General features: G+C 41.6%; 2 protein-coding genes across 4 annotated transcripts; one reads left to right on the forward strand and one right to left on the reverse strand.

Annotated features, from left to right (window-relative positions):
• On the forward strand, window positions 1-10,355 carry LOC115046059 (solute carrier family 26 member 6-like). The gene is made up of 19 exons (XM_029506160.1): window positions 1-140; window positions 1,616-1,755; window positions 2,510-2,620; window positions 2,745-2,917; window positions 3,049-3,213; window positions 3,700-3,852; window positions 4,046-4,128; window positions 4,680-4,827; window positions 6,194-6,307; window positions 6,431-6,508; window positions 6,639-6,734; window positions 6,840-6,946; window positions 7,049-7,118; window positions 7,545-7,637; window positions 7,794-7,904; window positions 8,031-8,393; window positions 8,520-8,574; window positions 8,775-8,905; window positions 9,010-10,355. Exons 1-19 carry the CDS (start codon window positions 1-3, stop codon window positions 9,034-9,036), a joined length of 2,358 nt encoding a protein of 785 aa, XP_029362020.1. The 3' UTR covers window positions 9,037-10,355.
• A 19-nt stretch (window positions 10,356-10,374) lies between these two features.
• On the reverse strand, window positions 10,375-24,153 carry LOC115046060 (sodium- and chloride-dependent creatine transporter 1). Of its 3 annotated transcripts, XM_029506164.1 has the most exons (15): window positions 23,442-24,153; window positions 21,896-22,198; window positions 19,154-19,285; window positions 18,793-18,975; window positions 18,648-18,717; window positions 18,295-18,427; window positions 16,810-16,944; window positions 16,555-16,658; window positions 14,643-14,767; window positions 14,403-14,515; window positions 12,580-12,720; window positions 12,122-12,224; window positions 11,928-12,028; window positions 11,671-11,841; window positions 10,375-11,482 (listed from the first exon to the last, which is right to left on the reverse strand). In XM_029506164.1, the coding sequence occupies exons 1-15, from the start codon at window positions 23,470-23,472 to the stop codon at window positions 11,354-11,356; spliced, it is 1,974 nt and encodes a 657-aa protein (XP_029362024.1). In that variant the 5' UTR covers window positions 23,473-24,153; the 3' UTR covers window positions 10,375-11,353. The 3 variants fall into 3 exon arrangements, with proteins under 3 accessions (XP_029362024.1, XP_029362021.1, XP_029362022.1); XM_029506161.1 differs by having other exon boundaries at window positions 18,648-18,975; XM_029506162.1 differs by lacking the exon at window positions 23,442-24,153 and adding an exon at window positions 22,627-23,421 and having other exon boundaries at window positions 18,648-18,975.
• Window positions 24,154-24,577: the final 424 nt, after the last annotated feature.

A 24,577-nucleotide genomic window follows, 5' to 3' on the forward strand; every position in this document is an offset into this window, starting at 1 on the left:
ATGGAGAAGAGGGACCATTCAGCCAGTGACTACTTTGTCCAGAGGGAAGTTCTGGATGAGACACGTCTGGATGATTTTGCACTAAAAGGGACGTGGTCCGCCAAACCGACCCTGGGTGAACGGGTGAAAGAATCCCTGAGGTAAAAATAACCTTAAGAGGACTCAGGGGCGGGAGGTGCAGCAGGTAAAAAAGAAAACTGGAAAACATTGAGACACCCAATTGTGTAAACGGAGAACAGAAGATATTTGTGTTTGGGTGTGAAACTATTTTATAATGAGGCTTGTAGCTGTCTGTGTGTGTCTCTGTGTGGCTTTACTGTGCCTCTATCTGTTCAGAGTCACTGACCCTCATGAAAGAGTGAATGAGGCATGAATAAGTGTGTGTGTGTGTGTGTGTGTGTGTGTGTGTGTGTGTGTGTGTGTTACTTAATTGATCATTGACCCTTTTATAGATTAATAAAGTTCAATGGTTTGTTTAGTTGGAACCACCCATAACAAGTCTGACACATAATATAACATTCATTACCGAATGCTTTTACAACAACAAAACTTATTTTGGGAAGAAATATTTCCACTTCAATAATCTATAATCCAAACAGACCTAATATTTTTTTATGTAGCTGTTCTCACTATATGTTAATTTTAAGAATCAAAATCAACTGATGGCAATCAGCGTAACTGCCATGAACAGTGAATGGTAGCACAGGCCTGATGATGTCATTAGGACAGTCTGTCATTTTACAAGGCCAGCAGATAAAAACCATAACAGGTGTTTTATTCTCAAGCGTCTTTTTGGCCTTAGAGGAACTGAACAAAGAGCAGAAAAACGCTTTGAGAGATGAATACAATTTCCCTAATAAGTAATTCGGTTACCTAGTTACGATAAACCTACCTTTTCAATCACACCAAAAATATAAACTTCAAAAGTTCCAAATATTGTTCATATCAAATTTAATCCGTGGACACACTTCACCAAAGACTCTCACTGTTTCCACATCAGACTTACTGTAACAAATACATTAAACCTAAATTCCAAGCTATTTGTCTTGATCTCCAAAATACATTCTTTAAACTCCCATTTAGGTATGCAACAGTGGATCCAATGAATTTGAAAGCTGTTAGGAAACTACTTAATAAACTCTGGACCTGCAATGAACCATTTAAGTGCTATGATAATGAAAGGTGATAGAACACGTAGAGGTATTTGAATCGTACAGTAACCATAAAATAGTCTATCTTTCTCAACCTTTAACATGAGCTTCTCTCAGTGATTTTCCAGGTGCACACATTCATTTCAGACAAATTAAAACCTATCCATCCATTATCTACAGTATGCTGCTTCTCCTTATTGGGTCACTGGAGGAGGGGAGTATATCCAGGTCCCATGTCCATCACAAGGCAAACACTAATGCTACTCACTGTCAAACCTACAGGCCAGATTTCCCTGAAGAGGCTTTCACAGGCACATTGAAAGCATGCAACCTCCACGCAGAAAGTCCCCCGGCCCCCCATCTAACATTCAGAATATAGTTTCAATATGACATATGCACTCGTGAGCCTGAGTATGACCTAATCAATAATATTCCTGTTTTTCTGGGTGGGATGGCTGCTGCAGGTGTTCTGTGCCCAGGCTGAAGCACACGGTGCTGAGCTGGGTGCCTGTCCTTGGCTGGTTGCCTCAATACTCCATCAGAGAAAATGCTATTGGGGACCTGATCTCTGGCTGCAGCGTGGGCATCATGCACCTACCGCAGGGTTTGTATGCATGAATGTGCACAGTAGAGATGAGGGAGGCCAGGCCTTTAGTCAATACTAAGATAAACTAACCACTTCCTTGCAGAGGTTTCATATTGTGTGGGAAGAAGTCACACATGAAGTCAGGATCAGGTTTTTAGTCTGTTTCTTCAAGTCACAAGCTACTGTGGAGGGAAAAGAAGAGTTAAGTCTTCACTCAGGCCATATCTGCCTTCACCTGATAAATCTTACTGGTAGTCCATATCAGTGACTGCTAAAATGATCGATTTAAGACTTTTCATTATTAGTAAAATATTTTGTCATTTTTATTGTTAATATAAACCATGCACCAGAGAAACACCCATAACATTTTGGTGTACATCTGGGGAAAAGGGCAAACCCGGGTTTCTTCGCCTTTTTTCATGTGCAGGATTGTTAGGCCTTGATGGAGGGATGTGCTCTAATGAGTGCCATTCTGGTTATTCCCCCATGTTTTTATGTTTAATCTGCATTCTGCTGTGTTTTTGACTCAATATCAAGGCAAAATGTCTCATTGAAAAAGAAAATTCACATCTGCAGGAGTCATTTGTCTCATGTCCAAGTCATGAACACTAAATCAAAGTCAGCTTGAGTGCTTATCAGTGTTTGTCAGATAATTTGGCAAATTTGGCAAATTTGGCTTAAGCTTGACTTTTATCAAGTGCCAAGTTCATCTCTTTGGGCTCCTCTAAACAACCAAAACTACAAAAAACTTCTTTTTTTTTTAATTTACCAGGCATGGCATACGCTCTTCTGGCCTCACTGCGTCCTGTGTTTGGCTTGTACACCTCCCTCTACCCGGTGCTGATCTATTTCATCTTTGGTACTTCCAGACACATCTCCATAGGTGAGAAAGTGGCGCCTGGGATTGAAAAGGAAAGAAATTGAAATAAAAAAAAATGGAAATCTACAAGGGTAAAGTGATCCTGAATTGTGTATCTGTGCATACATCCTCACATTTTTACGTCCAGGTACGTTTGCTGTGATCAGCATCATGGTTGGGAGTGTGACAGAGAGGATGGCACCTGACGGTAACTTTATAGTAAATAGCACCAATGGGACACTAACTGTGAATATTGATGCCCGGGATGACTTCAGAGTACAGATAGCATGTTCCCTCACAGTCTTGGCAGGAATTTTTCAGGTGTGTGCTTCTGTGCATGTGTTCATTTTGTCCACGCTAAAAACTGACTGTTAGAAGGTACTAAACAACTCCACAGGTCGCATATCACTACTTTTAAGTTGTTATCTGCCCCCCCCCCCCCCACCAACAAGATCTTGTTAGGTGTGGTGAGGTTCGGCTTTGTGGTCACCTACCTGTCGGAGCCCTTGGTTCGTGGATACACTACAGGATCAGCATGCCATGTGTGTGTCTCACAGCTGAAGTACCTGTTTGGAGTCACACCGTCTCGATTCACCGGGCCCCTCTCCCTTATCTATGTGAGTACATCATGCGTTATGATACTAACATTTTGGTTACAGACAAGAAAGTAATTTGATAATACTTAAACTGTTTGATTTTTTTTTTTAATGAGAAATGTGTCGATCCAATCTGGTACTTTTAAAAAAATATATAACATGATAAGTAGTTGATGTCGTACTAGACTTTTACTTCAGACATGGATTGGATGATTCTTGGCATATGAAACTAAATGTTATTCACATTAACACAAAAATTCATTCAAATAACTCCACAAATCTCTTAAAAATGAATAATAAGCGACCGTGCACCCTGAGCTGGCATTTGTTTCCTCTCTCTCAAACATGGGAGGAAATTAAACACAATCCTATCACACAGCAAATTGACTTAAAAACAAACAAACAACTGACAATTAACATTGTTCACAACAAATCCAGATTCACTGAGGAGCAAATGTGCATTCAGTTAAATTCCAACTTTCTCCTTCTGCTCCTTCCGTCTCACAGACTCTGGTGGATATTTGCCGACTGCTGCCTCAGACCAAGGTGCCCGAGCTGGTGGTCAGCCTGGTAGCACTCTCTGTTCTGATTGTGGTCAAAGAAGTCAATGCCTGCTACAGACAGAAGCTGCCTCTGCCCATCCCCATAGAGCTCATAGTTGTGAGTCTTCCTTTTGCTCTACCTCTCCATTCTCACCCATTCAGCAGGTGTGCTCCCTTAAAAGTCCAGCAGGGGGCATCTGTACCTCAGAGATCAGGCTCCACTGTCAAACAAGGTTGACCTTGTTTCACACTGCATATATGCAATTCAACCCACGCACTGAACTGACATTGTCCATATACTTCTTCAACAGATCATAGCAGCGACAATCATCACCCATTTCTGTGGACTTCCGAGTAAATACAAAATTGATGTGGTTGGAGAAATCCCCAGCGGGTGAGTTCACCTCTGTGTATGAAACGCATTTGTCTGTTGTATAGAAACAGAAAGCAAGTGGGGATGAGGTGAAACAGAACATGGAGACAGAAAACCAGCACATTTCCTGTTTGTCTAATATCCAGAGCTGATAAGATAAAACTAATACATTCCACCAAAAAATTATGTTACAGGTAGGTACTGTTGGCCTCCATTTCCCTGCTCTCATTTTTAATGTGATATTCATGAAAGTACTTTTGTGTTCTTTTGTAAAAACAAAGGTTTTGTGTGTTTCTAAATTATTGAAAAGTCTGCCATCTGCAGCCTGTGCTTCCACATTGGCTGTATCCAGAAGCTACAGTTAGTGCAAAGTGCAAGATCACAAGTAAGCAAAGAGCCAGGTATTCTGCAGCTGGAGTTTCAAACACTTTCATTTAATGTCAAGAGGTTTGAATGGCCTCGGGAGACATGTGAGCAGCGCTAAAGCCCTGGGCTGTTTGTGGCGCTTCCTGTGTGTCAGGACTCACAGTGGAAACAGTGACTGAACAATTCATCCTTCATTCCTGCTGTAGACTCCAGGCCCCTCGAGCTCCAGATACCACTATATTCTTGCAGCTGATAGGTGATGCCTTCGCTGTGGCCATCGTGGGCTACGCCATCAACATCTCCCTCGGCAAAACATTTGCCCTCAAGCACGGCTACAAAGTGGATAGCAACCAGGTGAGGCAGAGACACACAGACGCAGTGTGGCTGTCACAAAAATCTGTGAGGGTTATATTTGGAGTCCTCTCAGTCTGATGACTCACTGCTAAAACAAAACTTTGTCTTCACGTTAGACTTTACTCTCTGCCTGCTCACAGTTAGTCATAGAGGCCACATCAGAGGAATATTATTCTATAAAACCATCTGGTTCAAGCCGGGTCCCAGTAGCATTTAAGTTTGGGATTTTTCATGTCCATATTTTTTTCTGCTGCCAGTTCATTTGACATAAATAAAATTTGTTTAACAAAGCCAAGCTTTTTAACCAAGTATAATCTCAGCGCATTTTCTTTTGTTTTAAAGGCATAAAATATTAATTTGTTATTTGTATGTTCATCACTGCATTGTTTACAAATACCAATTTTACTTCTGTGATATTATTATCCACATTACATATAGAATCATTTAATGATAAAGGAAAAAAAAAAAGATCTCTTATTTCTCCCTAGTCCACATCTACATATTGTTTTATCACTTTCTGGATTATAGCCCAAAAGTGATGATAGTGACAAGATCTACAGCTACAAAATAGCTACAATATTTTCTAGGGATTACTTGGTACATGCATCTGACATATTTTAATGGGATATGGTTAAATGTAGAGGCATCAGTATGAAAACAAGAGGGTATAAATGGGACAACAGATACTGTGGAAAGTATTTACTGTTTCCTTCTATCTTGGATGTAGAACTATGTTTTTGCTTGTTGACGCAATCTCCTCTGATTATTCATTCTTCGTGCCAAACCACAGCCCGAGATTGCTCATCACTGTATCCCTAACATGGTTCAGCAGGCCATGGCATTGCTTTATTGCATTCATAACAGCATAATCATTGCTTTAAACATGGGGGACTTAGAGGCACATCTTGTATTTCCTCCACTTTCATGTCTTTACATGTGCTCTGACTAATGAGAGCGTGTAGCTATTATCTGTGAACACGCAGTATTGCGGTATTAGCATATACACAGACTTGCAGAGGCATGTGAGTGGGATCATTGTGACCTGAAAAGAGATGGGTTGGGCACTCTCCCAGCCTCTCAAAGCTGGCCTGCTAAATCATTAATGCCCGACGAGCTTTATACAATCAATGATGTCTTAAATATGCTTGGCACTGCTCTCAGCATGGCAGCGATGTGTTGGCATGGCTGTAAAAAACAGCACACTAGTGTTATATTCACCTGAAGGTCACAGAGTCCAGACACCAAAGGTCATGATATTATTAGCTTTCAAATGCCGAGATTAATGTCGACTGTCCTGTGTTTTTCAGCCTAAATGTCTGTGTTATTACTTCAAACTGTGGCTAACTTCTGTTTTATGGTTTTCCAGGAGCTGGTTGCTCTGGGTCTCAGTAACAGTGTTGGTGGATTTTTCCAGTGCTACTCAGTGACTTCCTCCTTGTCTCGCAGCCTCGTTCAGGAGAGCACTGGGGGAAAGACACAAGTAATAATGCATACCCACACATACATGCAAAAGACACTAGTCTAGAGCCAATTTCATCTAACTCATACTTTCAGCTCGAGACCTTTTCCTGTGCGACAACCGTGTGTGTGTATGTTTTGTCAGGTTGCAGGAGTGATATCTTCCATTATTGTGCTGATCACGGTTTTAAAAGTAGGTGCGCTCTTTGAAGACCTCCCAAAGGTAACACTCCCTTCCATTCCTCGCTAATGACCAGTATCTCTCCTGCAGGCCAATTTAATAACAGTGGGGCTGTGGGTAAATGTGAATGCATCTATTTGTGTGTGTGTGTATGTCTGTTTGCGCTCCTCAGGCGGTTTTATCCACTATAGTGTTTGTGAATCTGAAAGGAATGTTTAAGCAGTTCATGGACGTGCCTGAGCTGTGGAAGACCAACAAGGTTGATCTGGTACGGCTAAATCCTCTTTGAGAGTCATTCAGCTCAGTTAAATACTGTTTGAAGCTTTCATCACTGCTGACCTCATTGACTGTCGCTGTTTATGCTGCCCTCTAGCTGGTGTGGTTGGTAACATTCACAAGCACTGTCCTGCTAAATCTGGACTTGGGTCTGGCTGTCTCTATTGGCTTTTCCATGCTCACTGTCATCTTCAGGACACAACTGTATGTACAGGCCACTAACTATAATTTATTGATGTGTGTGCAAACATCATGTGAGACTCTGTTGAGACATTCCTAGAGCTTTGCCATTTTAATACCTTTCAGACCTCGTTACTCAATCCTGGGTCTCGTGCCCAGCACAGATTTGTACTTGGACACAGACACCTACAGGGCGGTAAGAATCTTTAAATGACAGCTGAAAGATACTCTGTAACATATTAAATAATAACTGTTGAAAGCAATTTCATTTTCCCTATGACTGACATGCTGATGTGCGTTTTTACTTTAACCAGTCCTTTGTAGTTGGAGATTTAGGTGAAATGTCTCCACAGCGATTGGACAGATTATCTGTCTGATAATCAGCCCCATCAAAATGTTCATTTGTAGTTCAGTTTGTGACAAAATACCTGCAAAACTAATGGATTTACCATCGGCTTAAGTTGCATGATTAAATTTGGGTGAACGGATCCTTTTAGAGTCAAATAGAGTTATATCATCAGTGTAAGGAGATCTCAGTTCAGTCAAACAACACATGGGGGAGGGTGAAAGTGCAGACGAGACAAGAAGTCATACTGATCCACACCATGATGTCTCCCTGCAGGCTAAAGAGATTCCAGGAATTAAAATCTTCCGTTCATCCACAACCATCTACTACACAAACGCTGAGATGTACTTGGAGGCCCTGCAAGAGAAGGTGTGTCTGCATGTGTATTTTGCATACTGGCTTGTATTTGATCACAAACTGTAATCTCTCTCTGCAATCTACAGGAGCCCTCATTTGCTTTCATTATCTCTCGTGCTCTCACTGGTCTCCTTTTCTCTTTTTTCTCTTTCATGCTTTTCGGTGCAGAGTGGAATTGAAATAGGGAAGCTGCTGACAGCAAAGAGGAAACAAGACAAAGACCTGAGGCGTAAACTAGAGAAAGAGAAAAAAAAAGAGAAGGAAGAGGCCAAGAAACAAGTATGATATACCTTGTGACACAACCAGGATATCCTTGAGTTGAACTGATTCCTCTGAATTTCACCTACAAATTTCAACATACAAGTTTCTACTTGATGTTTCCTTTTTTTTTTAACCACTTGGCAGAGAAAAGCCGTCAGCCAACTGACCAATGGCACGCTCTCTTTGGAGAAGTTGGAGATCAGTGAGGGGAGAGTCGCTGCTGAACTGAAGCATCAGAGTCAAGGAAAAGGGCCGGCCCTAAGCCTTACAAAGACCTTGACAAACAGCCTTAGTAAAGGACAAGTAAACTGGGCTTACCAATGTGACACAGCCATGCTGAACTTGGATTCCGACATTGGTCTCCCAGGTGATGGCACCACTGACCAGGTTTCGCACCATGGTGATGAGGAGGAGGGGTGGACCTGTGGATCAGAGACACACAGCATCATCTTGGATATTTCAACAACCAGCTTTGTGGACACAGTCACCGTGAATACTTTCAAAAATGTATGTGTGCTCACTTCGGTGATATGCAATCATCTGAGATACTGTTGAGTGTAGAGAGCATGCAGGTTCATCTCTATTTTGAAGAGGGAAGACAAAAACAAAGTGATGTCTGTCTTCTTCCTCCAGATCTTCAGGGATTTTGGGGAAGTTGATTTGGACATCTATCTAGCAGGCTGCCAAGGTGAGTGGGACACTAGACAAAAACAGAGACAAAGTAACCGTCTCTAATACAGAGTCAAGGCAGTGGCACTCAAGATAATGAATGCTTCAAGGTCCCAGCCTCAGCGGTGCCACATCATTGTGTCCGACATGTCAGTCAAGTATAAATATTTATTTCTAATGCTTTCCGTCTCACGGCCTCTCATTGTTGTGTCTGTTCAGCCTGTGTCATGGAGCAGCTGGAAGCTGCAAGTTTCTTCTCAGCGTCCATCCCGAAGAGCAGATTCTTTCTGACAGTTCATGATGCAGTGCTTCATATTCTAAAGAAACGGGGGCAGATGGACTTAATACTTGTATGTTCATCACTCTGAGTGTTCATATAATTTCTGGCTTTATTTGCTTATTGTTACTGGTATGTATTCTGCCATAAACGCTGAATCTTTCTTATTCTGCACAGGATGTTTCCTGCAACACCCAGATGTGACCGTTAGGAGTCAGATTGTTCCAACTCCTTTTTCCTCCTCCTCCTCCTTTACTTGGGCTGCTGGCTGTTCCACTTCTCGCTACTGGTCGTGTCTCTGAATGCACCACCTTGACATGGCGGATGGTTGCCATGGAAATACAGGGAGCCGTTGCTGTGGCAACAGGCTTTTTATGATATCGCCTAATGAGGTAGCCAGCAATACGTCATTGCAGCTCTCTGGCTCTGTGGTGAGAGTATGAGAGACGGCAGCGGGGTGGGACGGGGGTTGAGTTGGAGAATGCAACAGTGGATCAGTAGGAGTCTGTATTTTTAGCCTGTGTGAGCTCAGACTGAGCAAAGGGGCTAGCTGTAAAGGGAAACTCATTTATGATGTGTTGTGAACAGATGGGCAGTGGTGTGTGTGTGTAGATGTATATATGTCTTTGTTTGCTGTTTTTATTTATGAATCAACACAATTGACTCTTGAATGAGACAGACCAAATGTCTTTCATTATAAATCAATGTAAATATTTGTCATTGATACGGCCAGGCCATTCTCTCTTGGAGAGGTCATTGGCTCTTTAGTAATCTAATTCCTGAAAGACTGAGAGATCTCCCGAAAGAACTGCAGATGTGGCATGGTAGGTGTTAGATTTTTGAAGGGCAGAGGCTTTTTTGGTCAGCATTCACACGTCTGATTCCTCGCCTACTTTTGGGATCAAGCCTCACGTTGTCATCAATCATAACTATCTAATGTTTGCCATACCATTTATTGTAATGAATGCCACATGTTTCATATATATGGAATTAAATTTATAGCACATCAAAATATTTTTGCAGTCGGCTGTCGTCTTTTCTTTATCATTCATAAATGTGTGACAGCAAAGAACGTTTAGAAGTGCTCTAAAACAGATGCATGTAATTTAAGAGCAGTTCTATAGATTTGAAACATTTGTCTTCAAAGAGCTTGTTCATGAGTCCAGAACAGTTTTTTTTTATACTGACACAGCAGCCAAAAATCAGGAATAAAAGACTTGCCTGCGTTTTGTGAGAGCTCTTTCAGTTAGCTTTTTTTGAATCTCCAAATCAAATATCTCAAATATATAAATACATAAAAACTAAATTCCTCAAGCCATTGTACCATTGTACTTTTTTTTACAACACTTCCGGTTAGTAATGTTATACATGTTTGGTTAACAAATGTCTGTTTGAGTTTATTTTTTATACAAATGTAAACGTGTAACCCTTTTAATGGAATTGAATGTGGTTATGTTTCTGTACACATCTAGAGAATGATCTATGGATGTAGTGGGAATGAGTCCATGTAAATAAAGAGTCACAAAAACATGTAGATCCATCCTGATCTGTTCATTTATTGCTTCTTTCCTTTCACGGAATGAGGCCTCTTTCCCCTCCCCACATCCCCTTCTCCTGCTCTTTGCACAGTTCATTCTGAAGTTTCTCTCCTTTTTTTAAGATGGAAATACTGATCGTCATCCCCTCCAAATATTGATAACACTGATTCACAGACCCTACAATACACTGGATACTTAAGTTAGTTCATAACACACAGCTGGAAGTGGTGATGCATTGTCTCTTTTTTGATTCTTCTTCTTCTTATTATTATCATTTTTTTTAATGGAAGTTATTTTTGTACAGTTAAGAGAATACAGTTGGCAGATAACAGTGGTCAGATGCAATGCTACATGAAAATGAGGACATCATTGCCATGGTCCAACACACCATGCCATTTTTCAGACACACACACACGCACGCGTGCGCACACACACACACACACACACACACACACACACATTCTGACCGTGGCATATGAGTAGCCAATATGAGGTCCTTAATTTGGAAAGATTAGCCAGGATATTTTGAGCGTTTGCTTACTCACAACAAAGTAGCATGACATGTTGAGATGGATGAGACTGTTGAAACCCTAACGGAGGGATGCAGAAAGGGGAGATATTGCAGCTACATTGGACACATCACACTTACAGAACAAGACGGGAAAGGACAGCACAAAGGCAGGGAAGCAGAAAGAGAGGAGAGAGTCAGTGAGGTAGACTCAGAAAGCAGAGCAGAGGAAAAATCAGCCCGTGATGACTGTTTAGATGTAGGGGTGTTTCAGTTCTTCTCCCATCTAATCTTTGGTCCATTGTCCAGGGCATTTTCATTGCATTAAAGCTGGGGGGGGGATGCACAGCTAATCTGCACTTTGCTGTTACTGGGCCAATGTGGTATTTATTTTTTTGAATAGTTTGTGTGCTTGTGTATGTGTTTGCTGATGTCAAGGGCGACCTTGGGTCTGTGTTCTGTGGGGCTCCACTTATTAGATGACACTCTCAAAAAGAAGCGTGTTCTTGGTTCCTGCAGGGGGCAACAGTTTGGCCTCGCTCTCTGGAGCCAGGTACTCCAGGTGATGTCTGCCCCAAACCGGGGTGGTTAGGTGCTGCCATCGCTACAAAGAGAAAGACAAGGACACAATGAACGTTTATGGGAGCAAAGCTTCAGCCTTCTCTCATGAGGATTGAGGCAATAAGCCAGATAAACGACAGCGTCCAAGGAGACACATTCCTTCTGATTTACTGGTAATTAGTAGCAGATGCATAAGCTCAAACATGTACATTTGCACGCATGCACACTGACCTCCCGCAAAGATCCTTTGCAGCGCAGTAGTTTGTAGAGAACAGTGACAGGGATACAGAGCATGGAGGACAGAGCTAATGCCCAACCAAGCACTTCACCCCACAAAGGGTACGTGTACACTGTGTTGTAGGTTAGGGGCTTGTAGTTCACCACATGGAACAGGAACACTCCCTATTGGCATACAAACACACCAGCTACTTCAAACTGGAAAAAAAAAGCATACAGAAAATGTGCATAATATACAGAATAACACCTACCACACAAACTAAAGGTGTGATATAGGACCAGCACCACTTCATGCAGGGCAGGGGCTGATAGCCGATCATACGAGCCACATCATCCATGAAACGGTCTGCGCCTGGCAGGGATGACATAAACATGTTGAGGTAATGCACTGAATTTCATGAGGGGTTGTGCTGTTTGTATTTGTAATCTTGCAGTCTTGTCTTACCATAGACCCATGCAATCACCACACACTCCCAGAATGCCTGCCACAACAAAGTAATGCCACTTGCAGAGTAGTAGTCAAACAGCTGGAAGACATACATCCCTCCCTAACAGAAACAGAGGGAACAGTAAGGATCAAGACTATCCCATTAATACTTTATGTGTGACCTATTTCCGGCTTTGTCTTCACAGTTTTAGCTTTCATTCCAGTTCAGGCATAGCAATGGTTTTCTGAACCCAATTAAAAATGATATAATCTATATTAAAAATCATTCAAACGATGTGAAAGCAAAAAATGTCACTCTCAAGTCAGAGCCTATGGCTTCTAATCTAGTTTCTGATTGACATCTCATTCACCCTGGGAGTTTGTTGTTATAATCTGCCATCCTAAAAATGGAATGTTTTCCACATTATGCTGAAGAATTCCACCATGTATGAAACTGTAGGAATTCCTGACTGTACCTCAGTGACCATGGACATGTCAATAAGGAAGCAGATGACACAGCAGATGGCTGCTACAACCTCTCGTCGCAGGGATCCCAGGACAGATGTAGGAGGGAGCATGTCCATGATTCCTGTTATCAAACCCTCTACACCTACAAACTGAAAATCAGAGTGAAGAGAAAGGAGAGGAGGAGAGAGGGCGAAAGTCAAGAACAGACCAAGAGATAAAGGGACACAAAGGTCAGGGATGATCGTGTAAATGTGCCTGGATACTGGATTGTAACCTCCTAACATGCTATACTTTGAAATAACACAAAGGTACTGAAGAGATGACAATGTTGGATATATTAAGCAAAAATATCCAGCAAGAAAATGGAAACTTAAAACATGTACTGTAATTTTCGGACGATAGAGCGCACCTGAATATAATAAATATAAATTTAAAGAGAAAAACAGGGGCAGCACAGTGGCGTAGTGGTTAGCGCTGTCGCCCCACAATGAGAAGGTTGTGGGTCTCTGGGTCCTTTCTGTGTGGAGTTTGCATGTTTGCATGTTTGCATGTTCTCCCCGTGTCTGTGTGGGTTTCCTCCAGGTACTCCGGTTTCCTTCCACCGTCCAAAGACATGCATGTATAGGTTAACTGGCGATTCTAAATTGACCGTAGGTGTGAATGTGAGTGGTTGTTTGTCTCTGTATGTCCTTGAGTGTTGGGCCTGTGATAGACTGGTGACCCATCCAGGGTGTACCCCGCCCCTCGCCTGATGTGAACTGGGATTGGCTCCAGGATGAAGATGAGTGAGAGAAAAACTGTTTTGTGTATTTATATGGGAAATATGGGAGGAAATTTGTTACCAAGAAAGATTTCTCCTTTTCGCCAGATCGATCAACTTTAACTTGAAAGCTGCATCATATGCATTGCTTCATGTTTTCTATGAGTGCGTGTGTGAAGACCAAAATAAATTACTGATCTGAAGAATTTAGTGTGGGTGCATTTAATTTAATTCGAACAATTTCATTGGTCCACTTTGACCTGTTTGGTAAATTCATTGGTCCGATGTGACGCGAAATGTATTGGTGGCATGAAGCTTGTTGCCCGTAAATATTCATAAATTAGCCGCATCGTTGATTAAGCCACAGGGTTCAAAGCGTGTGAAAAAAGTAGCACGTTATAATTTTGAAATTACGGTACATCAAAAGTAATGGTTAAGAATTATGTCTTTCCTGTTGCTGACTCAATTCCATGTCTCCCCACTCATGTCCTCTTTCAGCATATATTGGATGCATTAAACTGCAGGCACATCTGACAGGTAATTTTGCAGGTGAGCATGCCAGCTGTGACTCCACTCATCAGTCTTTTACCACAACAATGCTCATGTGTATCTCTGCAGAAATATATTTCAACCACCAAATTTCATTCAAGATGAAGTGCATCTTTAGCATATTATTTTAGAAATGGCAGCACAGGCAATGTGGCTATGGCGTGAAAAAAGAGAAAGATGGATGGAAGAAATGACGCAAAGAATGGAAAGGGAGAGTAAATGAATGGATCACAGAGCAGACAGACATGCTCTGTGTGAATCAGACAGAAGCTCATTGACAAATCCCTGGGCTGTAAAACAATGGATGTAGGCACCGGCTCAAACAGACAAACAACAATCAGGCTGTTAAGAAATCCGCAACTTGATGTGTCTAGACTGTTTGTGAGAGGAAGTGAGAGGGAAATAGAGGCAGAAATTTAGATTGGCTACTTTATATACTCTATATTAAGAGCATGCAGCTCCTCTAAGTAAAAGCTGAAGTGGATAATATACAAACAATTTCAGTGTGTCTATCACTGTTACCTGGCTGTCTAAGCCCAGTATTAGCAACATGAAGAAGAAAAGTGCTGCCCAGAGTGGCGCCAGAGGCATCAGAGTCACAGCCTTGGGGTAGGCTATAAAGGCAAGACCTGGACCTGCACATTAAGAAACAGAGTGAGAAGCATCAAGTATTAAGAGCATAAAGTATAGCTCTCAGCGACAACACTCAGCTCTTTGCACTGCGCGTTGGGTGGCTAAACCAGGGGGAATCTGTATTCTTACCACTCTCAGCTACCTTACTGATGTCCACACCTTGCTCTGCAGCCATGAAGCCCAGCACAGAGAACACTACAAAGCCTGCAAAGAAACTGGTTCCACTGTTAATGAGGGCCAGCAAAAATGCATCCCTGCACAGAAATATAGAGAAGAAAAAAAAAAGAGGAAGATTGACAACAAAGAGAAACAGAACAACAAAAATTACACTGTGAGGAAAACGCATTATTATTACTGTAACATGAGGATCACATTAGATACAAAAAACAGACACTGGCAAGAGTTGGGATGGGCTGGGATGGTAAATAGGGAATCAATACCAATTTATCTGAAAGCCGCTGTTGTCTTTGAAGTTGGCAGGAGGAGAGTAAGTAAACCGATGGGAAGTCTGTTTCAAGGTCTAAGAGGGTAAAGAGTGAGAGGAACCTGTTCTGACTAATTGCTAAATACATACAGTGTATTGCTAGCATTATAATAATACATGCATTTATAAATAAATTATGTTGGAAATCAAATTTCCTTTTAGTCTACAAGTCAAGAGTGTTATCTGGCTTGCACAGTCAGAAATGACCTATTGTCTATCCTGATGAGTCTGGCAACACTAGCTCCGAATCCTTTCATTTCACGTTGATGGTTATTATAAGACCACATACTGCAGCTATGTGCAGAAAGCACCATTGCTCCACCAACCATCTGTAAGTGCTATCAGTCAGCTGGACTACTTCAAGGAACGCGTAAGGACGTGAGTAATTAACACAAGAAAGGCCATTCTACATCAGAAAAACATTAGTATGCCTCGCTAGAAGTACTACAAATCCTTGTTATCCTTTCTACCATAGCATGCTAGTTCATTAGCATGCTACATTTGCATGCATTTGTTTCAACCATTGTGAAATGAATGCCAATGTATCAAATTTCATGACATCCAGTGGTTCAAGATATTTCAGTATAGATCAAAGGCTTGGGAAGTAACATTGCTATCACCATAGCTACACTACGATCAAGGATAAAAAGACACACATTAAGATAATCTATGTGGCTTGAAAGCAATTGAACAAGAACACTGGGTTCAAAGTCCCAATTGTAATGTACTTTGGGACTTGAGAATGGTTTATTCCACATATCCCCAGATTTTCCAGTGTGTGAGAAATGGAGCTGAGCTAACATACCTCAGCATTTGTACTCATCTTTTAACTTCCAGTTTAGGTCAAGGCAAAGGAAATGTGGCAGGATATTCATAGGACTCTTTTTACAACAGGCATTCCAAATATTCAACAAGTGATATATATTTTTTATTACCCCTACAGCTGCTGTGCAGCTAACTCCCCTTTTAATATGTTTACATTTCTCTGTCTGTTTGCGTTAAAAACATTTACTATCATCAATCTGCTCACAAAGCAAAAATAGTCAGAACAGCTGCAGCTAAAAACAGAGAATGAATCTACAGTACACCCCCTTCTTCATTATAGGCCTAATTGGCCTTCCACTGCAGAAGTTCATTTGTATAATAAAGTTCAAGTATAAATTACAGATTGCAGCACTTGGTTGCAGTCTTGATTTGTTTAACTTACATATAAATATAGAGGGAAAGACACTTGTGATTAACGTGCTAGGAATCTTTGGGCCTTCATTAATAATTCCTGGAATATTCATACAGTCTATTCATTCGTTCTTGTGGCAGGAGAAACAGCACTGTCATCAAAAAATATTCATTCTAAACAAAAATGAAAGAGAACTGACATTTTGGTCACATGGTTGTTACCACTGAGAGAGAAGCTCAATTCTTGTGAAAGATTTATTTGCCTTATCTGGTTTGTTTGGTATTACTCACATGCTGCAGTATGCATTGGTAGTGTTTGTGTTGATGTTGGCCTCATTCCAATGAAAGTGGTGTCTGATTCTATGTTGTGTATAAACTCACTGATAACAGTTGTTATGGAAGCGGTTATAGCTGCCCAGTGCAGTCAGAGCACCCAGTCCAATGGCATAAGAGAAGAAAATCTGAGTGCCTGCATCAATCCACACCTATCACAAAATGAGAGGAGTGAGTAATATTAAGCGAGTAAATATTAATTTTTTGACCTGTTCAAAAATCAGTCATGCTTTCTTTTTCACACACTGTTAAAGACATATCTCTGTATTGAGGCTCAAATTCAAACAAATGCAAACGTCATACCTGTGCTTCACCAAGTTTGGACCAGTCTGGTTTCAAGTAGTAAACAATCCCATCTAAAGCTCCAGGTAAAGTGACTCCGTGGGCCAGAAGAACAATCAGAACCAGGTAGGGGAAGAGAGCTGTGAAGTACACGACCTACAGAAAGATGGAAAAAGTTCAACATTTCTAGACAATGCAGGATTTATTGTACTGTATACTTGGGGGTGGGGAGGTGAAGTCGAGTGCTATGCATTAATTTGCATTAAGTGAAAGTATAAAACTCCACAGTAAAAATTTTAACCCCTCACATTACATGATGTAAGTACATAAAAAAGATGTGGTTACATGATGAATTTAACAGGCTAGCTGGAAACGTTTAGTGCTTATCAACATGGTCCATCAGCTATGGTCAAATGTTTCAATGCAACTGCATCTAAGTATGTTTTTATCACTTTGATTAAGCAATTTACCTGCTTTGCAAATACTCAAGTCTTAAGCAGAAGCCCATTAGGTCCTTCCTGTAGTAGATGTGTAATGGACCCTGTCATGTTACTTTGAAGAAAAGGTAGCCTGTAAATGGAAAGCCAGACAATTTGTAAACCTCCTGCAATAGCAGGGGTTTTTGGCAGACCTTTCCAGAAGGTAGTCTTTTGACAAGTTATGCTCAGAAAGCTGCCCCATGGTACCTAGCAAAAGCATCAAGTTCCAGCTAAATCAGTATAGTAAGAGCAAAGCAGTGAGAAAGAACATATTTGCCTTGATCTAGTGTGAACATGGGCAGAAAAGCCCCTTTCCAGCTCTAAAACATCTACATGGTGGAAAGCTACTAATCGGCTTACAGCTGGGTGGCTGGCTCAATCTCCTTCTTTATTTTTTCCCCTTGCTCTATGAGCTGTAGCTACTCTGGAGACATAAGTATGCAAACTCAGACAGCTCCATATGGTACAAAATAATGATCCATTCTTTATGTCAGTGTATTAGACCAAGTTCATTTAAGAGAATAAGAAGTGAGCATTTTATACACTATTAAATGGAATTCAGTCAGAACAATGTGTATATAAAAAATACCATAATAGGGATCAGTGGAAGATACAGCCTGACTGAAAAATTAAGATGCACATGTATATGAAAACTATATATATATATATATATATATATAACATGTAACATGTATAATATACATATATAAATAAACACAGCTACACAGGTCAGTAGATTTGAAGAGTGCATTTGTGTGCTTATATTTTTGTTCATATGTGTTTAAGTCTAGACACTGGTCCTTCACTACGCCAAAGCTGATTTGGGGTCAAGGGGCAAAATGCAGCATTTTTTTTTTTTTTAATCTCTCACATGAAGCCATGCAAATAATAGTCTGCACGCCATTAACCTTCATAGTGATAATTAGCATTTTGTGTACAGTGACATCAATATTCAATCACTCATTAACCCCAAACACTAACACGTGACATTAAGCATAATAAATTGTACAGCCAGAAAACACTTTACCTTGCCAGTAGATTTAACTCCTTTCCACATACAGAAGTAAACAATGATCCAAGTAGCTATGAGACACAGCACCAGCTCATAGCTGATGTCACCAGGCTCATGCAGCCCACCAGACAGACGGAGAACTTTACGCCTGGGACAGTGGACAGAAAGATGCATTCATTAAAAATGTCAATAATATTCCAACACCAGCGGCAAAAGTAAATAAGTGAATAACTTTAGCCCAAAGTCTGTAAATTCAGTTGTTTGCAAGTCAATTTAGGCAAAAAGTGCATCTTTTATAAAAAATCTATATTTAAGACTGCTGACGTGTTGCTCTAGTCCATGACAATTCCAAATAAGGTAAGACATACTCCCAAAATTCAATGACAGGGGAGCGCATGCCCTCAGCCTCTGTGCAGCTGCCATTGAAGAGGAGCTGAGCTGAAGACAGGTTCAGTGGGGACTTAGAGGAAAGAAGGTTGGAGGGGGTGACCGCAGATGAAGGTAAAGCAGCACTGCGGTTGTGGCAGGAGCGCCTGAAGTCCTGTGTACAGTTAGGGGTGTTCCACGGATGTCCACAGGTGGCCCAAGGCAGCGGGTTGGTGAAAGAGTGGAAGAGAAAGTAAAGGCCCCACACCAAAATCATGATGTAGTAGGTGTTACAGAAGAACACAATCACCATTGAGGCCAAGCCCAGACCTGATGGAGAGGGAAAGAAAGAGAAATGTACATTGATGTAATCTCAATAGATATGTACTGTATATATATATATATATATATATATATATGAGAAAAAAATGAAACAACAAAACCTTCCTCAGAGAAATATACATATTCACACTGTCGTAGACACATTACCATGAATAGAGAAAGGTACCTTTGAAGAGGGGTGCAATATTCCAGGCAGAGACCCCTCCTTTCTTCATGAATTGCCCCAGAGCAATCTCCAGGAAAAAGACTGGGATTCCCCCAATGAACACAATCAGCAAGTATGGAATCAGGAAAACCCCTGGAACAACACACACAACACACAAATTCCTCAAAGGGTACCTGAGGTAACCGGCTGCAGAGACATTGTTTCATTGTGGGAAATACCCAAGCATTCAATGAAATTCAAAAACAACAATTATCTCCAAATGAAAGCATTGGCAAGGTTGGGATATTTAATAGAGAACATATTACTGCAGTATTTGTGTAGTTATATTTGCATTGTAATAGGATTACAATGAAAATAATGATATCATAACTTACATGTTCTGCAACTACATTGTCATGTACCACAAAAGGTGGATTTGTTGAAGGAGTGTTGTTTGTTTGTATGTGTTTGCTACCAAGGGGTTTTTGGTTTTTTTCTTGTGCATTTGACTTTTTAGGGAAGTGACATTCAGTAAAGGTCATTGTGATTATACAATCAGGCACATATTTAAAACTCTAAAAGGCTTCCATACTATCCCATAGTAATGTAATATGAATGTGAAAATATGAATAAATCATTTAATAGTGGACACACTTTTATGTTTAATGGTGTGAATGGGATTCAGTGGACTGACCGAACAAAGACAGTGAAAGTGCTTAATTTTTCCAAACGCCCTTTATAAATTCAGTGGCGTTCAAAAGTCTGAGACGAATCCTTGTTCAAGTGGTGAAAAAATTCTTTACCCCACTCTATAAATCTTGAAAAATTAAAGTAGACAGATAGACAAGGTCAGTGTTTTCTATAAATAATTTCCTTTTGGACTCAAATACTGCCTGCCGCGATCAGGAGCAGGTGGTAGAAAAGAGTATGAAAAAAAAGGCATTATTAGACTTTTAATACAAGAAATTTATTTGGCTTGAATAATATAACTTGGTGATACCACCATAGTGCGCAGATGGGAGGAAATCACATGACAAGCAATGACGCAGAGAGAAGAGACGCTGGGAAGAAAGGAGGGAAAGATGGATAGATTACAGGAGAGGGATGCAGAGAAACTGGGACAACGCTGTGGTAGAAGAGCTACAACAAATACAAAAATGACACGTCAAGGCAATGGCCTTGCTGTCTCTGCAACTGTGCTATTGAATGACAACTTGTGCCTCATTCAGTCCATCATGTTTTATGTCATTCTCCAAGCGCTAAGGGCTGTAGCCTTATAAGGAAACATTCGTGAGCAGGAGCCTAAGAGAGAAAGGGGTGGGAGATCAAGAGACACAGAGAGTGAGCAAGAGAGTGAAAGGGAAAGAGATGCAGTAGGAGGCGTGAATGGAATGACTGAAGAAAACACTTGCTCTATGCTCGCAAACTCCAACACATTGGACAGAGCATCATGGAACTGCATTCTGTCTGCAGAATTAAATAAAACCGCTCTAATTATAATAGGACCTGACCCTCAGGTCTAGCACCTTAGTTAAAAATAAACAAATATTTGACATTAACAGAGTATTAATTCACCACATTCACAGCATACCTATCTATGTACCATTTCCAACATGGAGCATATCCTTGATCCAGTAAGAAAAAAAGTCTGAATTAAAGACTAAATCCTTATCTAATACAGTTGTGGAGTTACAAGGTTACTAGGACCTGTGTTGGTCAAGTACATAAAATAAGATACAGTAGCATATGCAGCCGTGCTGACGCAATTGAAAGCAAAAGATGGGTGCAGTCACAGGACAGTTATTGTGTGACATATCCATATGCTTCCTTATCAGGAGCAAAGAGGGAAAGAGCACCTTTGTATGCTGCATGAGTGCCAGGCAGTAGCACAGGGGGCGGACTGTGTGAGGCAGGCCATTGTTATATGATACCAGAAGGTGGGTATCACAGCTGTGGGTCACAAGACGCACACACACACACACACGAGGAAGAGGGAGGGCTGGACTAGGAAACAGCTATATGATCATGTCACTCCCCATTTATTCCGTTTCCAAACACCTCATAAAAACTAGAAATGGGTGGAGCAGAGATAAGAAAAGTCACAGATGAAAATTTGCACTGGGCTAGGTTACTGTTTGACAAATTCACACAACGGAAGGCTATGTGTACATGGAAGAAATAAAGGAACTGAAATAAACTAATTTGTCAGTGCCAGAGCACATAGGGCAACTTGTACAAAATTGTTAGGCAATAGGTAGCTATAACAAATAAAACGAAACCACGTGGGCAGGAACAGCTTTTCAGCTACGTGCTCACAGCCACGCAGGCCCTCCTTTGTCAAACTATTTCATCTGTTACAGCATTGTCTCAACATGTTGATTTCCAACCGTTGTCCAAACTACCACATCAAATGCCAAGACTTTTCTGGAATGTTGTTTTTTGAAAATGTATTTCACATTGGTAGCTCTAAACCTTTTAATTTTTACCCTTTGTTCACCCTCAAATACTAACATGTAAGAACTAAAAATGTTCAGAGAATCTCACATTTGAACATTTTGAACAATCTTTCACATCATGCTTGGAGGAACAATTGTGCACATTGCTGCACTATATAAACAGTTTCAGTGACCTGTAGCCATAAATGAAACATAAATAATGACCATTAAGCCACTACTGACTGATTGACTGAAAAGCATCAAAACATCAGGGTTCAGCAAACTTGGGTCTAACGTATTTTGACATTGAAGTGCTCATGAAGCTCACCTCCTCCATTCTTGTAGCAGAGATAAGGGAACCGCCACACATTGCCCAAGCCAACAGCAAAACCCACACAGGACATGATGAAGTCCATCTGTCTGGTCCAAGTTTCTCTCTCCACCACTGGTACTGCAACAGCCCCATTTCCAGTCCCAGCTGCAGCCCCGTCCTCAGTCTGTGGTGGGCCAGCCCCTCCACCTTCACCACACCCTGGTCCCGCTCCAGGCATGGGCACCAGAGGTCGAGCTGATCCCCCGCTTTCCTCTTCGGACAGGGTCCCGGCCTCCAACTGGGGGAGACTGATTTCACCTGCATGGGAAACGATGAATGATGGTCAGATCTCAAAGACAAGTAGATTACCAAAGAAAGAGAGAGGACAGGGACAAGGAGAATGTTACATAACAGCAGAAATCAATGTCTCACTAACTGTTCATCTATATAGTATTCTTCACAGAGAGCATATAAAATTTCAACAATAGTGATATCTCAAACAACTTCATATCACACAACAGTGCAGGAGTCAGATGAAGTTTCCTGGTCTACACTTGCAGCGAATGGAAGTGTAAGACTGTGTGTTTTCCATTCATCGAATGAAGCGTCAGTAAAGCCATAGCCAGTTACCGCTAACCTTTAAAAAGGCTGAAATGCAGCTCTCTGTATATATTCACTGGGACTTTTGAATGTTAGTCTCCCTTATACAATGATTATTGCATCTAAAATTGCTGCTGCTATTGTACCGCCATCAGTGAGTCCTCCTCTGCCATTCATTCTCTCTGTCTCACAGACAGTGATTAGTGTGCTGCAGTACAGCCCGGCAGACAGCTGTGAAGGTATATGTCAAACTCCTCTCGTCACCGCTGGCTTTGTGTTGAGCCACTGTTACAAACACACACCACTGGAAAAATGCATCCAAATGCTCACACACAAACAAACGTCAGGTATCACATGAGTATTGCCATTCCATTATATCAATGTCAACTAGTCAGTGCTGTATGCAAGACAAAGCAGCTGAATCCAGATCAGAGCAGTTTGAGGGGGCGTGTTCACAGAGGAGGGGAAAAGAGTGGGGAAGGTGAGGGCTGTCAGCATCTGCGGAGCAACTTAATGAGAGGATACCTGTGATTTCAGATCATCTGTGGCGTGAAGGGGAGAGCTACACACTGCAACTCATCACGATCATCAAATGTGGAAACATTCACATAAGACAGACAAATGATACAAATTCCACTATTCTCGGACACGAGCGAGATTTCATGCCAAAAATACAACACTAATGGTGAACTTGTGTGTGTACGTGCAAGCAGGATAAGCGTCAACGAACTCGATAATCATAGCTACATAACACTCGTCTTGGTTTAAGTGAAACTTGCCCAGCACCACATACAGCTTTAAAAACGACTCGTATGCTGATTAATGCTGCGATGAGAAATACAGACTGAAGCGGGTTAAGTGCAGCTGATGTGGGGCTACTGTTTTTATTACAGGATGTAGCTGTTAGCTGCTGGGTGGTAAATAAGACGACATAAACATCCAAATGAAGGTCATAACTCACCTTGGCTAGTCTCTTCCAACTCAGGTGACATATTGTTGGGTAGCGGCAGAAAAATATATTTAAATTATTATTTTTTTTTGGGGGGGGGGGGAGCGGGAGGGGGCGGACGGTTAAAAATAAAAATGAAAAGGAGATTACTGTTGGTTAAGCCAGGGGGCTGCGTAAGTTTTTATAAATGTGCCCGGCTAAAGAGACACCCGGCGGGCTCAGACAGGAGCGAGACACACCGGGAGACTCAGCCACCGAAGCGGCGATGCAGCTCAGACCGTCTGTTTTTTTTTTTTATATATATTATTTTGTTCCCGAGTTTGTTATTCCGCCGTCTTGGAATTTGAGGAAAAAAATCGCAGTTTTTTGTTGTTGTTGTGATTATCACACGATGGAAACCCTCAGCTCAGCCAAGAGATGGAAATTTTTTTCACAAAGCGCCTCGGTCAGTTCAGCCGTTGACGAGAAGAGAGAAGAGGGGGGGTGGCGGGGGGGCAGATTCAAAAGCAGTCGACGAAGCACTTGAAGGTAAGCCTGAAGAATCTCATGGATGACAGTTAAATGAAAATAACGCTGCGCCTTTGGGAGAAGAGATTGTTCTTTTGTTGTTGCTGTTGCTGAAACAAGCCCAGTCAGAAGTCCATGAACCTGTACGTGATACCGCCGCCGCTGGACAGACGAACGCTGTGTGATCCTCCGCTGCTCGGTCCGCTGCCTGTGACGGACGCTCGCTCTCCTCCTCGAGCTCCCCCCTCCCATCCTCCTCCTCCCTCCTCCCCCCGCCCCGCCGCCGGGTGACGTGATTGGCTGAAGCCAGCCCAGTGCGGCGCGCATAGCATCATCAGCAGCCCGGCCCGGACACAACTACAGCAGTCACAACAAGGGCGGCTTTATTTGTCCTTGACCTGAAATCGCACAAAATAAATGCAGATAAATTTCCCAAAAACGGCCTCCAATGGCGCCTCTGCTTATTTGGTCTATGTCTTTGGAGGACTGTGTGCAGGATTTCCAAAATGGATTCCTTGGAGCTCCGCGAGTGGTTGTTATTCTGCTTTGGATGTGTGATGCTTAGGTTATTTTTTTTAAATTAACTATTTATGTTATATTTTCTCTCTTTGTCTCTGACAGAAAAACTCGTCTCGCAGGGA

This window comes from Echeneis naucrates, chromosome 7 (assembly GCF_900963305.1).
Source record: "Echeneis naucrates chromosome 7, fEcheNa1.1, whole genome shotgun sequence".
In the NCBI taxonomy this organism is placed as follows: Eukaryota; Metazoa; Chordata; class Actinopteri; order Carangiformes; family Echeneidae; genus Echeneis; species Echeneis naucrates.